General features: G+C 37.7%; 2 protein-coding genes across 3 annotated transcripts in view; one reads left to right on the plus strand and one right to left on the minus strand.

Annotated features, from left to right (window-relative positions):
- Positions 1 to 4225, minus strand: part of LOC110446300 (serine/threonine-protein phosphatase 6 regulatory ankyrin repeat subunit C-like) — a 15260-nt gene extending 11035 nt beyond the window's left edge. Inside the window, exon 1 of one of the 2 annotated variants that reach the window (XM_021491380.1) lies at positions 4159 to 4225. The gene's annotated coding sequence lies outside the window, so the exon portion shown is untranslated. Of the gene's footprint in view, positions 1 to 4107 lie in introns of both variants that reach the window. The other variant, XM_021491388.1, reaches the window with a different exon arrangement.
- A 296-nt stretch (positions 4226 to 4521) lies between these two features.
- LOC110446208 lies at positions 4522 to 26747 on the plus strand. The gene is made up of 7 exons (XM_021491245.1): positions 4522 to 4638; positions 8863 to 8950; positions 12967 to 13091; positions 14362 to 14475; positions 18611 to 18785; positions 19468 to 19722; positions 20102 to 26747. Exons 1-7 carry the CDS (start codon positions 4522 to 4524, stop codon positions 20176 to 20178), a joined length of 951 nt encoding a protein of 316 aa, XP_021346920.1. The 3' UTR covers positions 20179 to 26747.
- The last annotated feature ends 14 nt before the right edge of the window (positions 26748 to 26761 follow it).

The following is a 26761-nucleotide window of genomic DNA, read 5'->3' on the forward strand; positions in this document are numbered from 1 at the left end:
ATATATATATATATATGGGGCAAAGAAGTAATTCCAACAGTGTGGACAAGTTCAGGTTGTCAAATTTTCGGAGCGATCTACTCCTCTATATACTGAACCTATGTATATAGCTACTGCATGTCTTTATCAAGGAGATATGACCATATTGTATAACTTCAGGTTGGTTTGTTTTTAAGATTATAGGTATAGATAAGGCAGATAATACTGACCGTTATCACACGAAATCTCCTCAACTTAAAGTCGAAGGTAGATCAACAACATAATCCCCCAAACAGTATACATGTATACATGTACCACCACAACAAGACTATTAGGAGGGAAGGGATACAGTATACATGTACCACCACAACAAGTCTATTAGGAGGGAAGGGATACAGTATACATGTACCACCACAACAAGTCTATTAGGAGGGAAGGGATACAGTATACATGTACCACCACAACAAGTCTATTAGGAGGGAAGGGATACAGTATACATGTACCACCACAACAAGTCTATTAGGAGGGAAGGGATACAGTATACATGTACCACCACAACAAGTCTATTAGGAGGGAAGGGATACAGTATACATGTACCACCACAACAAGTCTATTAGGAGGGAAGGGATACAGTATACATGTACCACCACAACAAGTCTATTAGGAGGGAAGGGATACAGTATACATGTACCACCACAACAAGTCTATTAGGAGGGAAGGGATACAGTATACATGTACCACCACAACAAGTCTATTAGGAGGGAAGGGATACAGTATACATGTACCACCACAACAAGTCTATTAGGAGGGAAGGGATACAGTATACATGTACCACCACAACAAGTCTATTAGGAGGGAAGGGATACAGTATACATGTACCACCACAACAAGTCTATTAGGAGGGAAGGGATACAGTATACATGTACCACCACAACAAGTCTATTAGGAGGGAAGGGATACAGTATACATGTACCACCACAACAAGTCTATTAGGAGGGAAGGGATACAGTATACATGTACCACCACAACAAGTCTATTAGGAGGGAAGGGATACAGTATACATGTACCACCACAACAAGTCTATTAGGAGGGAAGGGATACAGTATACATGTACCACCACAACAAGTCTATTAGGAGGGAAGGGATACAGTATACATGTACCACCACAACAAGTCTATTAGGAGGGAAGGGATACAGTATACATGTACCACCACAACAAGACTATTAGGAGGGAAGGGATACAGTATACATGTACCACCACAACAAGTCTATTAGGAGGGAAGGGATACAGTATACATGTACCACCACAACAAGTGCATTAGGAGGGAAGGGATACAGTATACATGTACCACCACAACAAGTCTAGTAGGAGGGAAGGGATACAGCATACATGTACCACCACAAGTCTATTAGGAGGGAAAGGATACATTATACATGTACAACCACAACAAGACTATAAGAAGGGAAGGGATACAGTATGCATATACCACCACAACAAGTCTAGTAGGAGGGAAGGGATACAGAATACATGAACCACCACAACAAGTCTGTTAGGAGGGAAGGGATACAGAATACATGAACCACCACAACAAGTCTAGTAGGAGGGAAGGGATACTGTATACATGTACGACCACAAGAAGACTATTAGGAGGGAATGGATACAGTATACATGTACCCCCACAACAAGTGCATTAGGAGGGAAGGGATACAGAATACATGTACCACCACATCAAGTCTATTAGGAGGGAAAGGATACATTATACATGTACCACCAAAACAAGACTATAAGGAGGGAAGGGATACAGAATACATGTACCACCACAGCAAGACTATTAGGAGGGAAGGGATACAGTATACATGTACCACCACAGCAAGACTTTTAGGAGGGAAGGGATACAGTATACATGTACCACCACAACAAGTCTATTAGGAGGGAAGGGATACATTATACATGTACCACCACAACAAGACTATAAGGAGGGAAGGGATACAGTATACATGTACCACCACAAGTCTATTAGGAGGGAAGGGATACTGTATACATGTACCACCACAATAAGACTATTAGGAGGGAAGGGATACAGTATACATGTACCACCACAACAAGACTATTAGGAGGGAAGGGATACAGTATACATGTACCACCACAACAAGACTATTAAGAGGGAAGTGATACAGTATACATGTACCACCACACCACAACAAGTATATTAGGAGGGAAGGTGCTACATGCAAAACCACCTTCAAAATCCATAGGTTCTTCATTTTGATATACTTATCTTCTCTGCATCCTAGCATAATACATGATAAAGTCAAAGGCTCAAAGTAAGCCATATGACTGGCTAAAGAAACAAGAGGCCCAGAGGGCCTGTATCACTCACCTGACTATGTTTAAAATAATTGGTATGAAGTAAAGATATAGCACTCCATGGTAGGTGCTGCAAGTACATATGAAATTTCAGAAAGATCCATCCAGTACTTGAGATATAGCGAGAACAAACTTCAAACAGAGCCCCACCCCTATGCCCCTAGGGGTATCATACCCAAAGTTTATACAAAATTGAGTCCCCTTGGCCCAAGGATGCTCCAGACTAAATTAGGATAAAATCCCTTAATCCCTATGGTAGAAGAAGGATTTTAAAGGTTTTCCCTCTATTCCCCCTATTGGGCCCGCCCCTCAGGTCCCAGGGGGGGCCACAACCAACGTTTATACAAAAATTGTTCCCCTTTACCTAAATATTATAAAAACCTGTGACTGTGAAGTTGAAAGTGAGTGAATCGCTAAGCTGATACATATGTGGATTACTGAGTAACTATGCAATATGTATGATGCCATTTATTTTGCATCAAAGAAATTATAAATGTATGAAGGATTCTGTAACAGTTTTCAGGATATTTGAGTTGTACCATTCACATGGTGGCACACACAAAACCTTTGCACCTTAGATTTTGTCATGACATATTGCAAGGGTGTAGACCTAGAGAACGTACAGATAGCAATCACTGCCAAAAACTGATCCTATACATTTCAAACTTTTTTTCCTGCCTGACAATAGTTTTGATAATTCATTTCTGAAAAGAGACCATATAACCTTGCAGATCTTTTATGACAAAGTAATTAAGATGAAATACACAAGATATCAACAGCAATATTGCGAGAGAAAAAAGAAATGGGGCCAAACATCAGGTATATATAAACCCTAGCTTGACCTCCGATCACAATACATATCCATGTACCAATTGACCTGCTGTTGAACTGTGATAGCTCCCTGGCTCAGTCTGACTATTGTTATGTCAGAAAGGAAATTAAGGTGAGGTTACTGTATGTAACAGCTAGGAGAGGGAAATTATGTATGGCCAGACAGTGGCTGCTTTCGTTGATCGTGATCCAAACAGTTGAACCAGTTGGACCAGAGTTGTTTGTTTATGAAATAAGGTCAGACATAGTTATTAAAAGCTGTTTTCAGGCAAGTCTTAAAAAAAGCCTTGCAAGGCCTGCATAAACTAATGCATGTCTGCCAGGATTTATAAAAAAAAATACATTTAAAAACAGACGAACCGGTTGTTCTGCATAAATGAACAGGCCCTGGGATTCAAACACAGGACCCTCTAAACTCTAGATGGGCACTCTACCAATTGAGCTACCTGGTTGTTGACAGAAGCGCCCCAGTTGACCACAGACGTCTGCATCTGGTGTGTAAATATGAGAAAATATAAAATAGTTTGCCTTCCCACACTACTATTGACTATTAGGTTTGCAGACTAATTTATATTTTCACACATTTACACACCAGATGCAGGTGCCTGTGATCAGATCCTACAAATATATGAAAAACTACAGTGGAATTCTGTAATCTTTCAGATATGCTTTTTCCTGCAACTGGTATGTTATGCAAAGGTTCGTTGTTCAAATGAAAGAACATAAGGCCTGTCCATCCTACTGATCCCGCTTGGCTGATGTTGGGGACAACGTTTGGCGGGCAAGTCAATGACATTACATAGCACAGTAACAACAATGGCAAAATGGGCGGGTCATGTTACCTAACTTGATCTAGCTCATCGAACTATTGCATGTACAACCTTGTTACAGTTATTTGATGAAATCAAAACGACGGTATGAAAGGTTACCTTAGTCGACCACTTCTCATAGTTCAACCTTAAAAACATCATGAAACTCACGCATTCGAGAGAAAAAAAGACGAGTCCTTCGTCCTTCTACTTTCTCTTCTGCTTTTCCTCTTCTAAGTCTATTTATAGATATGGGGAAACTAATTACAGCCTATTTTAACGGAAAGGTTCAAGGGCCTCAACACTGCCTTTACATAAAATTACATTATCGAAATTTTTCATTATTACATTTATGGGTGATGTAAATAAGAAATAATAATGAAATTGTGTTTCTACATAGATACTGTTTGTAGTATTTTGTCAAATAATACCTATCCGGCTCAACGGAACTGTAAATTACTGCTGTCGGAGGAAAGGACGCTTGTTGTCAATATTTGTTAGCTTAGCTAGTTGTCGCTTTTAGTGAAACACCTAATGGGGTCAAGCTATTTTGTGATACAGATTGGCATAGGAAACCCATTGACACTTTATCCGTCTGACCCATCTAAACTCAACTACTGTCGCTGTGTTCCAGATTTCCCTCTGTACGAGGTTTGTATGCCAGTTAATTTATTGGGAAACGTATTGAAGCAAAGTAAGCGTTTTTTATCCTTAGGTTAACCTGTGCCATCCGGTTAAGTTCAACGGCAGTCGATATCTGAGACATATGACCGATATGACTGTGACTATGAGTGATTCACATTTTCGGTGTTTACAGTTAGAAGTGTTTTGAATCACTTTTTTAATGATGTGTGTCCCTTTACTGGTTACATTTCCACTAGCTCACATGTATAATACGCTAGGCCTACAGTCTCGTCTATTTATATAGGACTGGTCTTGACAATAAGAAGTTATTAATGCTCGAAATGTTACATTTAAAAACAGAAAAACAGTTTGGTCCACATAAAGTAAACGAACAGGCCCCAGACATGGATTGGAACCCATGAACTCCAAACTCTTAGAGAGATGATTAACCCCTACTTTTACCAACTGAGCTACATGCACCTGGTCTTTGATGATCTACCCAATCCAGTTCTGCTACTCTAAAACTTCTCCCTCCTTCAACACAATCATGAGCTGCTGATGAAATGATGACAAACAAATCCCTATTATGCTACCTTCTGGGTATATTTAGTAGGGCTTGCTGCTGGTGAAACAACCACATACATGTATATCATTTGCAATGGCCAATTAAAGTAATTAAAAGCACTTCAGGGACCCAGGGATGTTGCCCTAGTTGCCCGGGCAACACCCTTTTTTCTGTGTCCAAAAATAATCTGGACCTAGGTTTTTGAAGATTTTCCTCTGTTTCATATGGGATTTCCTTCTAATATCAACCATCCCTTGAAGTCAGATTTTCTATGGCTTCCCCTTGCCAGCAGTTTGAATATCTATATATGCCTAAGGGTGTTGCCCAAACAAGGAGTCCAGTACTTATACTCTAAACAATAGGGGATTAATCCTCTATTGTCTATATATTAGTAGGGGATCCAGTAAGGTCAGTGGTCAAGGCTTACCGGACTGACTCTACCTTATCTTATTGTTCTAATGTAATAATCACCCTTTGTAAAAATTTACACAAAACTTTGTAGTTTCCTATAAAAGCTTGAAAATATATGAACTTAATTTCTGTACAAGGTTGTGCTCCTTCTATATGTAACTATGCTATATACAATGTTGTAATTGTGTACATCACACGCCATGTATCATATTTACTATATATGTATGTGACCTCTTGTTACACACGTAAGTGTGTCGGAGTGAATAAATAAAACTTGTTTCGTGGTACCCTTTCAGTTGAGAGAGATTAAACCATCTGTTGGAATTAGGTATATATATATAGGTAAAGTGTTATTTCTAAGGTAGAGTCCATTTCATGATAGATAAACCTGTATTTTCAATAATAAAGCAACAATAAAGCACCCTCCTTCGCATCACTTTATCAGGTGAATAATAACCAATGTTGGCATCAAAGCCTGGCGTGTACATCCTTTTCATTAGGAGTTGCCCTTGTACATATGTATGCATACTATTTCACTATAAAAGACAAACAATTAAATCATAATTCATATTTACATTTTATGGTGTATGACAAAATAAATCCGATTCTTTTAACCAAAAATCTACAATTTTTTAGAGAATTTGTTAACACTCGCTCTGCTCGGCCATCATAAAATATAAATACTCTACGTTATAAAATATAACCTGGAACATTACCGCAACCTCAGAAAACTATTCTACGCCTCATTCGATCTGTTTGACAATAGAAATAATGTCCGATAATTCTTTAGCCTCACTCCGCTCGGCAGGGAGAATATAATTGTCACAATCTCAGAAATAATGAAGTTCTTTGTTATATATTTTTTGGTGCCAGAAAGTAGTATCATGTACAACCTACACGAAAATTATAATTTATTAGTTCTAGATAAGTGCAAAAATCTGTCCTTTTCTAAGATAAAATTTTGGCCAACACCCAAAATTGATTTCTGGGTCCCCCCCTGCACTATATGTTGAACTGACAAGAAGGACTAATATTCAAGATTATTACAGATTTCGAGTGTAACAGATTTGGAACATCAGTAGGATTTTCTTAATTTAAGTTAATTATGTAAGCCCTCGATTATGCCATTTACCAGGTACTGGACGTCTCTTATATCCTCACTTGGGTCCAGCTCAATCTCTGAAATCTCCGTCACCTGTTCCTGATGTGATGGTTACTGGAGACGCTGAAAACGTTCCTTGCTCCCTTGATCAATTTTAAAATTATGCTTTTTAGGTCACCTGAGACAAAGTCTCAAGTGACCTATTGCGATCGCCTTTTGTCCGGCGTCCGTAGTGCGTCGTGCTTCCCCAAACCAATTTCAATGAAATTTTGCAGAAACCTTCCATGGCCAAAGGTCAACCAAAATTGTGAATTATATGGTCCCCAGCCCCCAGGGGCCTGAGGGGCGGGGCCAAAAAGGGTTGAATTGACTAAAATTTCAAAAATCTTCTTCTCAAGACCCAGATATGGTAGAATCAAATACTCTTCATAGATGGAAGGGTATTAAGGTGCTTTACCAAAATTGTGAACTTCTTGACCCTGGGGTCTCATGTTTACCCCTGGGGAGGGGGTAAACTTTACTATTGTTTATATAGGGAAATCACATTTTGGACCAACATTTGTTTAATTTCCATTGGAAGTAATTCAATTTAGGTTAGCATTATCAGTATTAGGTAGCAGTTTGATGGTATGCACATATGAGCCCTGACTGATCCCCCGGGGCTGATGGGATGGGACAAAAAGGGTCGAATTGACTGAAATTTCACAAATCTTCTTCTCAAGACCCAGTAATGGTAGAATCAAACACTCTTCATAGATTGAAGGGTCTTAAGTTGCTCTACCAAAATTGTGAATTTTATGACCCTGATTTATTATGGTTTATAATGGCAAATGTTACTTTGAATATTACATGTTAATAACTTGATTGGAATTATAACCCTGAGTTGACAGTTTGATACTTTGAAAATTTTGAGCCAGCCCTACTCCAAGGGCTGTAGGGTGGGGCCCAAAAGAGTCAGTGTGCTAAAATTTCTTCATTTTCCTTGTTTAGAATCGGAGGTGCTAGTTTCAAATACTATTTAGTCTTACATCTGTATGCTAGATATTGAATAAGGTGGTTTTATTGTTTTTTGTCACTATGAATAATTTTTCTGTTCATGTTAAAAACCAAATCAACTCTCTGTGTAAATATATCAGGTGACCGTTAAGGCCCATGGGCCTCTTGTTGATGTATAATTACAATGTATATGGAGGCCCATATGCATAGCAGCAACCATATCCTTAGACAAGTCTAAAGCGTACTATGAACACAAGGTTAGGTTCTGGATCACAAAGGATGAACAGGTACTCTGTCCAACTCGTCCTTCTTGTCAGTGTCTACTCTTCTACAATTAAGGACAAAGAAAGGAAGCCCATGACCCACAAGCAAATTCTGTGGCAACATCCTAATTAAGAGTAAAGCGAACATTTCCATCTAGTGTGTGAACCTCTGGCTACATTAGAGCAGCCTCCCAATTGAATAATGCGGCAACAAAGTTGATGGAAGCTAGTCAATGTGGGAACTTACTGCTATCATGGCCTCTGGCTATGTCTCCGACATGATCCAGTTGTATTTTTACAGTCAGGAGATGTCGCATCTTGACAAGTTTCGGCATATCATTCCTGAATTTGGACATTAGCTGTGGTAGCCTGGTGGTGTTGGAGTGCCTTATTCCACAGCACCAACACTTCCTTACCGGTATTACCAGATGGGAGTCTCTCATCAAAGATCTAATCAATACAGAGGCAAAAGGCATGGGCCTGAGGACACTCTTTGGCTTTCTTACAATCTGTAATCCAACAACTTTTCTGTTTAGATCCTTCCGATGCTTATAGTGCCCTTTGTGACCTATCGCTAACCCAAAGATCATCAGTGACATTTTGCCCTGAACCTTGGAAGTGGATAACACAGACAAACTTGCCTTTTGCAGTGTTACCTGTTCGCTAAGCTGTTGATCTGTATGATTCTCTCCCTATGGATAGTCTCTGTCACATGTTCCATGTTTTGCTGGGCACATTCCCCTCCCTCCCATTGCTCTCTTTGAAACCCTCTAGAATGATCCTGGTCCACGGTTAAGTCCTCTTCAGAGAGTTTGCACGTTATCATAGATATGTAGCTGTGTGATGTTGTATTAAATATAATTAATGTTATTATATAAAATGTTTGTGATGGATATTGATGTTTCTATCTGCAGGGTGATAATGACATGAAGCCATTTATGGTTCCCATCCTGGTTCTTGTTGTCACATTCTTGCCACAGAACACAGCTAACAGGAAAACCAGTAGGTTCAATCTACATTTTACAGTTTTGTTTGGCTTTATTCAACGACAGATACATTCATCAATATCACTGCTGCAGCAGCAAATGGAAGAACTGTTAAAAAAACATGCATTTCCACTCAGTAGAAACGAAGAAATTCTTTTTTATTAGATTATCCTGGTTTATGTAATTTTAAGCTATTTTCAATACTCATTAAAAAGGTTTTTTTACCTTGGAAAACATGTACACTCTTGAGAACATCTGAAACCAATTAACCAATGGCAGCAATATAAAACTGAATCTTGCAACCACATGAAAAACTATGCGTAGTATACGTAACCGTATGCAATCTACCCATGGCAACCATTGAGCCATACTCAATCAACATTTGGTAACCATACACAAACTATGCCTGGCCATCATACAAAAAGTAAGCTTGACAACCACATACCAACAAGGCTTCCTGGCAACAATACACAAACTAAACCTGGTAACCATGCATGTACACAAACAACACCTGGTAACAATACACAAAGTACACCTAGCAACCATACAAAAACTATACCTGGCAACCATTCACAAACTACACCTAGCAACCATACAAAAACAATGCCTGGCAACCATACCCAAACTTCACCTAGCAACCATTCAAAAACTATGCCTGGACACCATACACAAACTACACCTAGCAACCATCCAAAAACTAAGCCTGGCAACCATACACAAACTACACCTAGCAACCATTCAAAAACTATACCTGGACACCATACACAAACTACAACTAGCGACCATACAAAAACTTTGCCTGGCAACCATACACAAATTACACCTAGCAACCATCCAAAAACTAAGCCTGGACACTATACACAAACTACACCTAGCAACCATTCAAAAACTATGCCTGGACACCATACACAAACTACACCTAGCAACCATTCAAAAACTATTGCTGGACACCATACACAAACTACACCTAGCAAATATAAAAAAACTTTGCCTGGCAACCATACACAAACTACACCTAGCAACCATCCAAAAACTATGCCTGGAAACCATACACAAACTGCACCAAGCAACCATACAAAACCTATGCCTGGCAACCATACCCGAAATCATCTGGCAACCATACACAAAACAAATTTGGCAACCATACACAAAACAAATTTGGCAACCATACACAAAATAAATCTGCCAACAATACACAAAATAAGTTTGGAAACCATACATAAAGTAAATCTGCCAATCATACACAAAACAAGTTTGGCACCCATACAAAAAGTAAATCTGCCAACCATACACAAAATAAGTTTGGCACACATACATAAAGTAAATCTGCNAAAAACTATGCCTGGACATCATACACAAACTACACCTAGCAACCATGCACAAAAATTTTGCCTGGCAACCATACACAAACTACACCTAGTAACCATACACATTTTTTGCCTGGCAACCATACACGAAATCATCTGGCAACCATACACAAAATAAATCTGGCAACCATACACAAAATAAATCTGGCAACCATACACAAAATAATTCTTGCAACCATATACAAAACAAGTCCAGCAACCATACACAAAACAAATCTGCCAACCATACACAAAACAAATTTGGCAACCATACACAAAATAAATCTGCCAACCATACACAAAATAAGTTTAGCACCCATGCATAAAGTAAATCTGCCAATCATACACAAAACAAGTTTGCACCCATACATGAAGTAAATCTGCCAACCATACACAAAACAAGTTTGGCACCCATACATGAAGTAAATATGCCAACCATACACAAAACAAGTTTGGCACCCATACATTAAGTAAATCTGCCAATCATACACAAAACAAGTTGGCACCTGTTCATAAAGTAAATCTGCCAACCATACACAAAACAAGCTTGGCACCCATACATAAAGTAAATCTGCCAATCATACACAAAACAAGTTGGCACCTGTTCATAAAGTAAATCTGCCAACCATACACAAAATAAGTTTGGCACCCGTGCATAAAGTAAATCTGCCAATCATACACAAAACAAGTTTGGCACCTATACATAAATTAAATCTGCAAACCATACACAAAACAAGTTTGGCACCCATACAAAAAGTAAATCTGCCAACCATACACAAAATAAATCTGCCAACCATACACAAAATAAGTTTGGCACACATACATAAAATAAATCTGCCAACCATACACAAAATAAGTTTGGCACACATACATAAAGTAAATCTGTCAACCATACACAAAATAAGTTTGGCACCCATACATAAAGTAAATCTGACAACCATACACAAAACAAGTTTGGCACCTATACATAAAGTGAATCTGCCAACCATACACAAAACAAGTTTGGCTCCCATACATAAAGTAAATCTGCCAATCATACACAAAACAAGTTTGGCACCTATACAAAAATTAAATCTGCCAACCATACACAAAACAAGTTTGGTACCCATACAAAAAGTAAATCTGCCAACCATACACAAAATCAGTTTGGCATCCATACATAAAGGAAATCTGCCAACCATACACAAAACAAGTTTGGTACCCATACAAAAAGTAAATCTGCCAACCATACACAAAATCAGTTTGGCATCCATACATAAAGTAAATCTGTCAACCATACACAAAATAAGTTTGGCACCCATACATAAAGTAAATCTGACAACCATACACAAAACAAGTTTGGCACCTATACATAAATTAAATCTGCAAACCATACACAAAACAAGTTTGGCACCCATAGATGAAGCAAATCTGCCAACCATACACAAAACAAGTTTGGTACCCATACAAAAAGTAAATCTGCCAACCATACACAAAATCAGTTTGGCATCCATACATAAAGTAAATCTGTCAACCATACACAAAACAAGTTTGGCACCCATGCAAAAGGTAAATGTGCCAACCATACACAAAACAAGTTTGGCACCCATGCAAAAGGTAAATCTGCCAACCATACACAAACAAGTTTGGCACCCATAGATGAAGTAAATCTGCCAAACATACACAAAACAAGTTTGGCACCCATACATTAAGTAAATCTGCCAATCATACACAAAACAAGTTGGCACCTGTTCATAAAGTAAATCTGCCAACCATACACAAAACAAATTTGGCACCCATACACAAAATAAATCTGCCAACCATACACAAAATAAGTTTGGCACACATACATAAAGTAAATCTGTCAACCATACACAAAACAAGTTTGGCACCCATACAAAAAGTAAATCTGCCAACCATACACAAAACAAGGTTGGCACCCATGCAAAAGGTAAATCTGCCAACCATACACAAACAAGTTTGGCACCCATAGATGAAGTAAATCTGCCAAACATACACAAAACAAGTTTGGCACCCATACATTAAGTAAATCTGCCAATCATACACAAAACAAGTTTGGCACCTATACATAAATTAAATCTGCAAACCATACACAAAACAAGTTTGGCACCCATAGATGAAGTAAATATGCCAACCATACACAAAACAAGTTTGGCACCCATGCAAAAGGTAAATCTGCCAACCATACACAAAACAAGTTTGGCTCCCATACATAAAGTAAATCTGCCAATCATACACAAAACAAGTTTGCACCCATACATGAAGCAAATCTGCCAACCATACACAAAACAAGTTTGGCATCCACACATAAAGTAAATCTGCCAACCATACACAAAACAAGTTTGGCACCCATGCAAAAGGTAAATCTGCCAACCATACACAAAACAAGTTTGGCACCCATAGATGAAGTAAATCTGCCAACCATACACAAAACAAGTTTGGCACCCATATAAAAAAATAATAATCTGGCAACAATACACAAGAATGTGCCTGCCAACCATACACAAGCTATGTACAGCAACCATATATATCGTTAAGCCTGGTATCCATACACAAACTACCTTTGGTAACCATACACAAACTACCTTTGGTAACCATACACAAACAATATCTGGTAACTATTTACATACTATGCCCTGCAACCATATATATAAACTTCCTTGACACCATTTTTCTTTTTTTTCAGTTACACTCGATCAAAATTACTGTTCATCCTCCCAATCAGGGCGGCCAGAGAAGTTGGAACCCGGTAACAATATAGTTATTGTATGGAACGATCCTTCAGTTGAGCATTGTGGAGCATACTTCAAAGTGAGTTATGATGCAAACTTTTGTACTAAGTAAATTGAAATGTTTAGTGTAGCTGTAATTGATATTCTAGTTTAACTCTTTAGCTATATATCTGTTTGTATATTTGACTTAAAATTTATGTTTTCTTTTTAGACTTATAGGTAATGGTCTGTTAACCTATAAAACTTATATATATAAATATATAAAATGGTCTGTTTACCTAGGCGACTTATACAAGGTGGTCTGTTTCCTTATACAGGTAGTCTTATACAGATAGTCTTGTACAGATAGTCTTATACAGATAGTCCTATACAGGAAGTCTTATACAGGTAGTCTTATACAGGAAGTCTTATACAGGGAGTCTTATACAGATTGTCTTATACAGGTAGTCTTATACAGGTAGTCCTATATAGGGAGTCTTATACAGGGAGTCTTATACAGGTATTCTTATACAGGTAGTCTTATACAGGGAGTCTTATACTGAGAGTCTTATACAGGTAGTCTTATACAGGGAGTCTTATACAGGGAGACTTAATATACAAGGTGGTCTGTTTCCTTATACAGGTACTCTTATACAGATAGTCTTGTACAGGTAGTCCTATACAGATAGTCTTATACAGGGAGTCTTATACAGGGAGACTTAATATACAAGGTGGTCTGTTTCCTTATACAGGTACTCTTATACAGATAGTCTTGTACAGGTAGTCCTATACAGATAGTCTTATACAGGGAGTCTTATACAGGGAGTCTAATACGGGGAGGCTTATACATGCAGTCTTATACAGGGAGTCTTATACAGGGAGTCCTATACAGGGAGTCTTATACAGGGAGTCTTGTACAGGGAGTCTTATACAGGTAGTCCTATTTAGGGAGGCTTATACAGGGAGTCTTATACAGGGAGTCCTATACAGGGAGTCTTATACAGGGCGTCTTATGCAGGTCGTCTTATACAGGTAGTCTTATACAGGGAGTCTTATACAGGGAGTCTGATACTGGGAGTCTTATACATGTAGTCTTATACAGGGAGTCTTATACAGGGAGTCTTATACGGGGAGCCTTATACAGGTAGTCTGATACAGGGAGTCTTATACAGATAGTCATGTTTTCATGATTAAGAAATGCCTTTTTTAGATATAAGATATTTGACCACTTTTATCTATTACAATTTGTTTCTACTGTTACATACCTTTCTTGTAACTTATTTGACCACTTTTATCTATAAAAATTTGTTTCTGTTATTACATACCTGTCTTGTAACGTATTTATCTATTACAATACAATTTGGCTGTAGGGTGTAGGTGAAGACCTGCAAGACCTGTACAAGGTGTGTGTGAAAACTATATCATACAGAGTGAAGGACTGTGATGTGAAGTTAACTTACTCTGAGGGAGCCATCATTGCAAAGGTATGTGTTCCTTCAGGCTGTTGAACTGTGTTGTTTGTAACTTACTCACTGGTAGTTAGCATTACAAAGGTATGTGTTCCTTCAGGCTGTTAAACTGTGTTGTTTGTAACTTACTCTCTGGGAGTTAGCATTGCAAAGGTATGCGTTCCTTCAGACTGATGAACTGTGTTTTATGTAACTTACTCTCAGGGAGTTAGCATTACAAAGGTATGTGTTCCTTCAGGCTGTTGAACTGTGTTGTTTGTAACTTACTCGCTGGTAGTTAGCATTACAAAGGTATATGTTCCTTCAGGCTGTTAAACTGTGTTGTTTGTAACTTACTCTCTGGGAGTAAGCATTGCAAAGGTATGTGTTCCTTCAGGCTGTCATACAGGCTGTCATACTGTGCTGTATGTAACTTACTCTCAGGGAGTAAGCATTACAAAGGTATGGGTTCCTTCAGGCTTTCATACTGTCTTGTTTGTAACTTACTCTCTGGGAGTAAGCATTGCAAAGGTATGTGCCCCTTCAGGCTGTCATACAGGCTGTCATACTGGGTTGTATGTAACGTACTCTCAGGGAGTTTGCATTGCAAAGGTATGTGCCCCTTCAGGCTGTCATACAGGCTGTCATACTGTGCTGTATGTAACTTACTCTCAGGGAGTTAGCATTACAAAGGTATGTGTTCCTTCAGGCTTTCATACTGTCTTGTATGTAACTTACACTCTGGGAGTTAGCATTACAAAGGTATGTGTTCCTTCAGGCTGTCATACTGTGTTGTATGTAACTTACTCTCAGGGAGTTAGCATTTCAAAGGTATGTGTTCCTTCAGGCTGTCAAATTAATGTTGTTTGTAACTTACTCTCTGGGAGTTAGCATTGCAAAGGTATGTGTTCCTTCAGGCTGTTGAACTGTGTTGTATGTAACTTACTCTCAGGGAGTTAGCATTACAAAGGTATGTGTTCCTTCAGGCTGTCATACTGTGTTGTATGTAACTTACTCTCAGGGAGTTAGCATTACAAAGGTATGTGTTCCTTCAGGCTGTCATACTGTGTTGTATGTAACTTACTCTCAGGGAGTTAGCATTACAAAGGTATGTGTTCCTTCAGGCTGTCATACTGTGTTGTATGTAACTTACTCTCAGGGAGTTAGCATTACAAAGGTATGTGTTCCTTCAGGCTGTCATACTGTGTTGTATGTAACTTACTCTCAGGGAGTTAGCATTACAAAGGTATGTGTTCCTTCAGGCTGTCATACTGTGTTGTATGTAACTTACTCTCAGGGAGTTAGCATTACAAAGGTATGTGTTCCTTCAGGCTGTCATACTGTGTTGTATGTAACTTACTCTCAGGGAGTTAGCATTACAAAGGTATGTGTTCCTTCAGGCTGTCATACTGTGTTGTATGTAACTTACTCTCAGGGAGTTAGCATTACAAAGGTATGTGTTCCTTCAGGCTGTCATACTGTGTTGTATGTAACTTACTCTCAGGGAGTTAGCATTACAAAGGTATGTGTTCCTTCAGGCTGTCATACTGTGTTGTATGTAACTTACTCTCAGGGAGTTAGCATTACAAAGGTATGTGTTCCTTCAGGCTGTCATACTGTGTTGTATGTAACTTACTCTCAGGGAGTTAGCATTACAAAGGTATGTGTTCCTTCAGGCTGTCATACTGTGTTGTATGTAACTTACTCTCAGGGAGTTAGCATTACAAAGGTATGTGTTCCTTCAGGCTGTCATACTGTGTTGTATGTAACTTACTCTCAGGGAGTTAGCATTACAAAGGTATGTGTTCCTTCAGGCTGTCATACTGTGTTGTATGTAACTTACTCTCAGGGAGTTAGCATTACAAAGGTATGTGTTCCTTCAGGCTGTCATACTGTGTTGTATGTAACTTACTCTCAGGGAGTTAGCATTACAAAGGTATGTGTTCCTTCAGGCTGTCATACTGTGTTGTATGTAACTTACTCTCAGGGAGTTAGCATTACAAAGGTATGTGTTCCTTCAGGCTGTCATACTGTGTTGTATGTAACTTACTCTCAGGGAGTTAGCATTACAAAGGTATGTGTTCCTTCAGGCTGTCATACTGTGTTGTATGTAACTTACTCTCAGGGAGTTAGCATTACAAAGGTATGTGTTCCTTCAGGCTGTCATACTGTGTTGTATGTAACTTACTCTCAGGGAGTTAGCATTACAAAGGTATGTGTTCCTTCAGGCTGTCATACTGTGTTGTATGTAACTTACTCTCAGGGAGTTAGCATTACAAAGGTATGTGTTCCTTCAGGCTGTCATACTGTGTTGTATGTAACTTACTCTCAGGGAGTTAGCATTACAAAGGTATGTGTTCCTTCAGGCTGTCATACTGTGTTGTATGTAACTTACTCTCAGGGAGTTAGCATTACAAAGGTATGTGTTCCTTCAGGCTGTCATACTGTGTTGTATGTAACTTACTCTCAGGGAGTTAGCATTACAAAGGTATGTGTTCCTTCAGGCTGTCATACTGTGTTGTATGTAACTTACTCTCAGGGAGTTAGCATTACAAAGGTATGTGTTCCTTCAGGCTGTCATACTGTGTTGTATGTAACTTACTCTCAGGGAGTTAGCATTACAAAGGTATGTGTTCCTTCAGGCTGTCATACTGTGTTGTATGTAACTTACTCTCAGGGAGTTAGCATTACAAAGGTATGTGTTCCTTCAGGCTGTCATACTGTGTTGTATGTAACTTACTCTCAGGGAGTTAGCATTACAAAGGTATGTGTTCCTTCAGGCTGTCATACTGTGTTGTATGTAACTTACTCTCAGGGAGTTAGCATTACAAAGGTATGTGTTCCTTCAGGCTGTCATACTGTGTTGTATGTAACTTACTCTCAGGGAGTTAGCATTACAAAGGTATGTGTTCCTTCAGGCTGTCATACTGTGTTGTATGTAACTTACTCTCAGGGAGTTAGCATTACAAAGGTATGTGTTCCTTCAGGCTGTCATACTGTGTTGTATGTAACTTACTCTCAGGGAGTTAGCATTACAAAGGTATGTGTTCCTTCAGGCTGTCATACTGTGTTGTATGTAACTTACTCTCAGGGAGTTAGCATTACAAAGGTATGTGTTCCTTCAGGCTGTCATACTGTGTTGTATGTAACTTACTCTCAGGGAGCCACCATAACAAAGGTATGTGTTCCTTCAGGCTGTCATACTGTGTTGTATGTAACTTACTCTCAGGGAGCCACCATAACAAAGGTATGTGTTCCTTCAGGCTGTCATACTGTGTTGCATGTAACTTACTCTCAGGGAGTTAGCATTACAAAGTTATGTGTTCCTTCAGGCTGTTTAACTGTGTAATGTTTGTAACTTAAACACTTTTTACTTAATGACAGGGAAATATGATCCCGAAGGGGTCCAAGTTCATGTCTCAAAAGAAAAACAATACTGTTACAAGGGGTCATGAGTATAAAACTATTTAAGGATATAACGTGCCTAGAGATGAGAATGAATTCATTTTGTCACAGGACTGTTGACATCTGGAACAGCCTGTCACCAGAGATGATGTTATCAAGAACTATCAAATCTTTCGAGTCTTGCCTAGACTACCACAGGAGAAACCAACCAATACTCTATAATTATAGAGAACCAATTTGATTATCCACCCTTAGTAAATAAAGGAGCTGAATATACTTTCTGATAATTAATTGTCAAATTAATGTTGTGAACACTAATTACTCTAATTGGGAATTTATGTATAAATTACATTTTTCACTTCAACTAGTAATGATTTATGTTATTCAATTGTCCATGATTCAAAGAAATGACCTTAATCCATAGTTAATTCATATACACTGTATTGCCTTTTGTTTGTTTTAGATATATTTCGACATGTACCAGGTAGTCATTGATGATAACATCTCTTCTCAATTTATATTCAAAGTTACACAGCATACCATATAAATGTATAGTGATTATAAGTGAAGGGCAAAATTTGCTCTGAACGAATATAGTGATTAAAAAGTTATCTGGTATACAGAAATTTGTTTGTGAATTTAAAAAAATAAGATAAGGAGATACATGAATAAGTACATTCTCCAGCAATCACTACAGTGATTTCAAAAATAAATGAAGAAAAGACCTGACAACTGATTGTAATTTGTTTATTGTGGTGTGTTCCAGTCCTACTCCTGTTACAGTACCCCGTCCACCTGGTGCACAGAACCTGGGTCTAAACTCATTATACGACTCAAAAAGCCATCCAGTCTGTTTGATGACCTCCTCCCGGATGTGTTTAAACCAGCAACAGCATCACTGACACTAGAAGTGTACACCGAGGCAGTATATACCGTAGGCAGTACGTGTTACTAATATTATAGAAATATTGTTCTTTCTTATTTAATTGTTGTCAGTAATGAAATATAGTGATCTGCCAGTTTGAAATGGCATCACTTAAAGGAAGTTGATAATAAATTTTGAAAATCGACAAATTAGACCTTTCAATTTCTATAAATTTTATTGTCAAAGGACAAATGGATTGGGCAGCAGGCATAGCTATTTAAGCCCTCTCCAAACATAGTAACAAGCAGTGGTACAAGCATAGACATAGACATTCGAACACATACAAACACATAGAAACAAGTTGGTATTATCAAATTAATAATCAAATTAGGGGAAACAACTACTTATACCCATTTTCATTATAATTGAATCTAATGGATTAAACTTAAATTCAGATCTTTTACATGAAAACTATCAAAGCCAGACTAGAATTTAATGTTCATGATACAATGTAGCATAAAGAAATTATGAACATTTGCTTAAATATTAATCTATTATTGTTATATCCATATAAGTATAAGTATAAGGGGATATTTTTTATTTACAATAGAAACTGTGTTTTGTAAGCAGTGATTAATGGTTGATAAATGTTATTATCAAACATTAAATTAGCCATCCAAATTTACATCAGAAGTTAGAATACCAGATGAGAAGCACTGTTTCAGTTGCCTAATTGATGTGTATTACCCTATTTTCAGCCTATGCTAAGCTGGGTACGATCATAGGAGCAGCAGGAGGTGGTTTAATTGGGTTGGTTATTATCATCATATTTGTGGTGTGTATTGTCCAGCACATGAGAAGTAAAAGGAAACAACGTGATGAGACTGACAATAATCAGGATTTGGCCATGTCACAGCGAACAGACCAACCAAGAGTCAGCGACAGTCTGATTTCTCCGTCCTCTGTACCGGGCTCAGTCAACGTTAATATAGACGGAGATGTATATAAGTCAGGTGAGTCAATAAAGACATGGAAAGGTAATGTTCAAACAGAAACTGTTAACAAGCAAGAGTCAGCGACCGTCTGATATCTCCTTCTGTACCGAGCTCAGTCAACGTTAATATAGACGGAGATGTATATTCTGTCTTTGCGTATTGCAGAGTTATCTTCTCTTAAGAGCAGGTATGGATTGTTACGTCATTTGTTTGTCAGAATAACGTCATCAATTTTTGAAAAAAAATGACGTTCATCACACAACAAATGACGTAACAATCAATACCTGCTAACAAGAGAAGATAACTCTGCAATACGCAATATTAGTATACACTATTACCTTCAGGTTTATTATATTTGTATGAGTCATGCTTATTATCTATCATTGTTTGAATGCAGATCCTGCCGACCTTCCTCCTCCTTCCTATGATAAAGTTATGGCTTTTGAGGCAGACGAATCAAGGGTGACAACATAACTATGGTTACATCACCATGGTCACATCACCATGGTCACATAACCACGGTAACATGGTCATGTTACCATGGTTGCATCACAAAAGTCATTACCATGATTACATCAACATGGTCACATTTGATTGGTTACATCGCCAAAGTCATGTAACAATGGTTACATTTCCAAGAACTCATTACCATGGTTACATCTCCAAGGACACATCACCATGGTAATATCTCCAAGGTCTCATCACCATGGTAATATCTCCAAGGACTCATCACCATGGTTACATCCCAAAGGACTCATCACCATGGTTACATCCCAAAGGACTCATCACCATGGTTACATCCCAAAGGACTCATCCCTATGGTTACATCTCCAAGGTTCATCACCATGGTTACATCCCAAAAGACTCATCACCATGGTTACATCCCAAAGGACTCATCACCATATGGTTACATCTCCAAGGACTTATCACCATGGTTACATTTTTAATGACTCATCACCATGGTTACATCCCAAAGGACTCATCACCATGGTTACATCCCAAAGGACTCATCACCATGGTTACATCCCAAGGACTCATCACCATGGTTACATAACCATGGCTACATCATCATGACTACATTACATGGTATCTTATAGTTTGGTATTTAAAAGGATTGTTGTATTGATCCTCAATCCACTAGTTTTATCAAGTTAAAGATACTACCTGGTAGTTGAGTGTGAAATTTGCCTTTTGTTTAGCCGGTATTCCTAACATTAATTATTTATATTATAAAGAGTTGTCAGCTGGATTATTGTGAAACTAAGAAATGGAATGGGGGGTTGGTCAATGGTCAGCTGATAACAAGTCAATACCTTTAAACCCTAGTGGAAAAGAAGAAACAGCTTCTAATACCTAGATTGTAGTTTATAATTGGTCTGAAAACATTTATATATTTTAACATCCAAATGGGTATAGGGTACAGATTTTTAGCTGCTTCAGTTCTGCTGTAAGAAAGTTTTCAGATCCCAAAAATAAATTTTATATGCATAACATTGTGTTTATATGACAGTTATATATGGATATGTGAATGGTTATTTTGCTGTATTGGTAAATATGTCTGTATATATGTAATGGACAAATATGTCTGTATATATGTAATGGACAAATGTGTCTGTATATTTGTAATGGACAAATGTGTCTGTATATTTGTAATTGATCAATATTTCTATGGATGCTTAAATCTGTATATATACTGTCTGTTCTCTTTAACATATTTATTAATTTGAAATCATGGGGTGTATATATTTACTTGGAGTTTAATTGACCCAGTGTATATATAATAACAGACTGGTTCTAAACGTGAACACATATTTCTTAAATCAAAGTTTCACTTGTAGATTTGTGCTTTTTGCTAGGAAATAGGAAGCATTTCTTACAATTTCTGTCACGAGAAATATATTTAGCCTTTCATGATAAAGGTATATGAATTATAGGACACATACAAGATAGGTTTTACAATTTGTGTTAGAGGTATAAGATACCAACATGTTTTGATGTAGTTTATTTTCAGCAGTGAGGTGATTGTATAGACATGTCATGTATTTTCATAAGGTTATTGAAATATTAGAAAAAAATACTAAATTATATTTTTATGTATTAAACAGAATTATTTTTTATTGATTTCCTCAAGACTTATCATATGAATGTGATGTGATCCTTGATTTTTTTGCTTGTGATTTTTTCAATGTTTTCTCGGGATCCAATTTGCATGTCACCTTTTGGGTCGTTCATCATGGGCTCCTATTTCAGGGTCACATGATCAGTATGTGGTTGTTTTGTGATTGTCACATGATCTACTTTAAAGCCGTTATTTTCTGTTGTGTTTAGAAGTAGGTTGTAATATCTTTAACCCTGTTGTGAAATAATTATAAAAGATACACTAAGTGGGGACGTTTTATGCTGCCTACTTGCCTTATAATATTAGAGATCTGAATATTTCCTACCATTATATATAAAACTTTACAAAACTGATGCGTATGAATACAACATGAGGTCAGATTATTTTTATAAGTCATATGTTCCATCACTTCCACCATGCTGGGTTACAAAATGTTTACTCTGACATTTTTATACCCCCCTTTCCCCACTTAGGTCTGCCCCGTTCTGACATTTTTGCACCCCCCTTTCCCCACTTAGGTCTGCCCCGTTCTGACATTTTTGCACCCCCCTTTCCCCACTTAGGTCTGCCCCGTTCTGACATTTTTGCACCCCCCTTTCCCCACTTAGGTCTGCCCCGTTCTGACATTTTTGCACCCCCCTTTCCCCACTTAGGTCTGCCCCGTTCTGACATTTTTGCACCCCCCTTTCCCCACTTAGGTCTGCCCCGTTCTGACATTTTTGCACCCCCCTTTCCCCACTTAGGTCTGCCCCGTTCTGACATTTTTGCACCCCCCTTTCCCCACTTAGGTCTGCCCCGTTCTGACATTTTTGCACCCCCCTTTCCCCACTTAGGTCTGCCCCGTTCTGACATTTTTGCACCCCCCTTTCCCCACTTAGGTCTGCCCCGTTCTGACATTTTTGCACCCCCCTTTCCCCACTTAGGTCTGCCCCGTTCTGACATTTTTGCACCCCCCTTTCCCCACTTAGGTCTGCCCCTTTCTGACATTTTTACACCCCCCTTTCCCCACTTAGGTCTGCCCCTCTGTTCGTGCATCTGTGTGACTTTTGGTAGTAGAGTACTGGTGTACGAGATATATCTCGCGGACAGTTTTAGTTGATATTTACATGATAGTATGGTTACATCAAGTTCTGCACCAGATTTATCTCGCGGACAGATTTAGTTGATTTTTACATGATAGTATGGTTACATCAAGTTCTGCACCAGATATATCTCGCGGACAGATTTAGTTGATATTTACATGATAGTATGGTTACATCAAGTTCCGCACCAGATATATCTCGCGGACAGATTTAGTTGATATTTACATGATAGTATGGTTACATCAAGTTCTGCACATGATTTGATTTTGTTTGTAATCTGTTAAGGCTATAAAGTGTCGACATAAAAGGTCCTACTTGAGGGGGATATATCTGTATGAGCCCCTTCTTAACTACTCAGTTTTTGACACATGCGTTAGGTAACGCAGGTGTCTAGGGGATCGAGCGTACTACGCAGGTTAATTTGTTTGGTGTAGAATTGCAGAAGTAGCTCCTTCTATGTCCTTATATTTTGGCTACGATACTTGATAAACAGGACAAAGCCAAGTGAATGTGCTGCGTGAGGATTGATCTGTAGATCTCACACAGACTGTGTAATTAGTTTGTAATATATTGATATCTTCTTTGTTATATATATTGATATGCCTTGTGTTATATATTGAGGTAATTTTAATTTTAAGTGCCAGTTTGAGTTGATATTTAACCTTTTGACAAAACGTATGAAATATTTATGACTTTTTTTTTGTGAGAAGAATTGAAAAAGCATTATCTAATTGTTATGTGCCCCAAACAGAGTGGCGCGACTTAACATTTTTATAAGTATTCTTAGTAGCTCCGTTATTAATTTAAATATTAAAAAAGGAAATACTTCAAAAACTCTGAATATTCATAAAATTATGACGTTTATGATCATGACGTCCCGATGAGTTTACAAAACTAGATTAGTATACCAGTAAAACATAGTAATCACATCTCCGCCCACTTCTCCATATGGAGAGAAAATAACACTACATATAGTTCTAGTCATTTAGTGAGTATCATTTCAATATAACGTCATTGTACTTCATATTGAACATTAAAATGATGTAATGATGTGATAAACGTACGTAACAAACCTGATAATGAAAATATCAATAAATACATATAGCATTGGTGATATAATAAAATGTTACTAATTATAAACAAATCTAGCTTTGGTGACATAAACAAGAAAATACATCAAACATTGATGACAATTAAATGTTACTATCAATTAAATACATCTAGTATTGGTAACACAATCAAATGTTACTATTAATAAAATATATCTAGTATTGGTAACACAATCAAATGTTACTATGATTAAATATATGTAGTATTGGTAACACAATCAAATGTTACTATTAATAAACTATCTTTCCTTACCATTAGATAATATCATCTCTGCAATGTACTCGGTATTAAAACTTGTTTGTCACGTGTCTATTTACACTCAGGTTTTACGCCAACAGTTTCCCAAATTTGAAGGGCAAATTCAGGAATTAAATAATCTTAAGTATATCAATTCCATATTATGTAAATTATGATATTTATATTGAAAAGTCAGGGTTGTGTTCAATTGGAGGGCCCATCCGGCTTATAAATCAGCCAGTAAATTGGGGTCATTGAAAATGGAAGCCCGAACCACCACTTGGAAACATAGAACGAAAAGCTATAAGATAAAATGACCTTACTTTTGAGGATGGTTTTTAAGAATGATCAGTTCCAAGTTTATTCTCATTTCCGTGACATACGATATACTATATACTTTGTCCAAGGTTTATTGGTTCAGCTACTCCATGTCATTGAAATGCATTATATTACTATACCTTTATCTTATAAAACAGCATTAAATGAAATTAAAGTTAACAGGTGAGAGACTGACTTATAATAAAATATATTTAAAAAAATTCTATGACAGACATGACCATGTCAATTTAACTATTTTTATCACACCTCTTCTATATAAACTTTATTTATTTTACAACAATTATGAAACAAGTTATTTAAACTTATATTAATCAATCTTGTTGGCACGGATATAAGAGCGCAGGGGGTCTTAATGTGGGAGGAAACCGGAGTACCTGGAGAAAACCCACGTAGTCAAGGCAGGTCACCCCATATCTTTTCACCCCATATCTTTCTGGTGAAAGGCAAGTGCCACCTGACCTTTTCTCACAAGAACATGTAACAACAATTTTTTCCCGTGCTTTGGAGTGTTAAGTTGGTTCTTACGGCCTGTTTGTTAGGATTGGGGTTAGAGTTAAGGTTGAAATGTATCAATCTAAATTACGTTGGCCAAATAAATCATCCTCTGCTTTTTTTTTAAAACTAGAACAAGAACATTGATGTAGAATTAAAAATACTAATATTTATTTTACGACACAGAGCAACTCGCCCTTAAATAAAAAATAGTAGTGAATCATTTGTATGACAACTTATTTCCATTTTTGTGTGAAACAAGCTGGTTCTTTCAAGATGAGTAAGATAGCTTGGACCATTTTGGTTTTGTACCTGGTGTAAACACAATCTACTTTGTGACACCTAGGATTATATTTTCTCTCTTTCGTGGTAGGTGAAAAGAAATCCTGAAGATGTAATTAACCGTGTGGTGCTCTGCTAAGTAAATCTGTATAATGATGGTAAGACATGAAGACCAATGGTTAGGGTATCGGTAAGAAAATCTTCTGATTTTGTTCAAAATATTTTAGATTTATGCTTATACATTCCTTGTTATACCCATCTCGTGTATCTACATTTATAGATGACTTTTCCAGCGTTAAAACAACCCAATGAACCGTTCAAGATGTCAATCAAAGAGAAAGCAATCGAGAAGTACTGATAATGTGCTAATTTTAATTTGTATAAGATCGAGAGTTGTATATCAGTTGTATTATTTACCTCCATAATGATGATTCTGACAGAACCGGTATGTTCTAAAATATTCCATACTATATGGTTAGTGTGTTCTCGTAGAACCTATCGTTTTAGATGCTTTGTAGTACTTAATAGGATGAGCACAACAACTTACTAACGAGCAATACGATTTGGAAAGGGTAAATGTCATTCTTTTTTTATGCTGATATTGCTGTCCATTTGAAGTTACACATACTTGTTGGAGAATGGAGAATGCCATAAATTTTTCGAAATATATTTCGTGAAATTAAAATCACCACCCCAACAAAAAAATATAAGACATTAGGGATTCCAGTTGGTTTGCATTTTTGTTTTTATTTCGTCATTCCAAGGAACAAATATTACCATGTTATCCTACTGTCATACCCTCGTTACAGGACATGTGAAGGTAGGCGTGTCTGTGACGCTACCGTTGTTACAAGACATGTGAAGGTAGGCGTGTCTGTGTCGCTACCCTCGTTACAGGACATGTGAAGGTAGGCGTGTCTGTGACGCTACCGTTGTTACAAGACATGTGAAGGTAGGCGTGTCTGTGACGCTACCCTCGTTACAGGACATGTGAAGGTAGGCGTGTCTGTGAAGCTACCGTCGTTACAAGACATGTGAAGGTAGGCGTGTCTGTGACGCTACCCTCGTTACAGGACATGTGAAGTTAGGTGTGTCTGTGACGCTACCTCGTACCAACACATGTCAAGGTAGGCGTATGGGCCATCATACAGAGACATGTTAAGGTAGGCGTATGGGCCATCATACAGAGACATGTTAAGGTGGGCATGTCTGTGACATTACCGTCGTACCAACACATGTCAAGGTAGGTGTATGGGCCATCATACAAAGACATGTTAATGAAGGCAGGTCTGCCAGTGTGCGAGAATAAATGACCTCGTGTACATAAAATAAATCATATTTTAATTGTTATTTATATGCATGTTTGATTAATAAACTTTTAAAACTCATTGGCAAA

This window comes from Mizuhopecten yessoensis, unplaced genomic scaffold (assembly GCF_002113885.1).
Source record: "Mizuhopecten yessoensis strain PY_sf001 unplaced genomic scaffold, ASM211388v2 scaffold309, whole genome shotgun sequence".
Taxonomy (NCBI): Eukaryota; Metazoa; Mollusca; class Bivalvia; order Pectinida; family Pectinidae; genus Mizuhopecten; species Mizuhopecten yessoensis.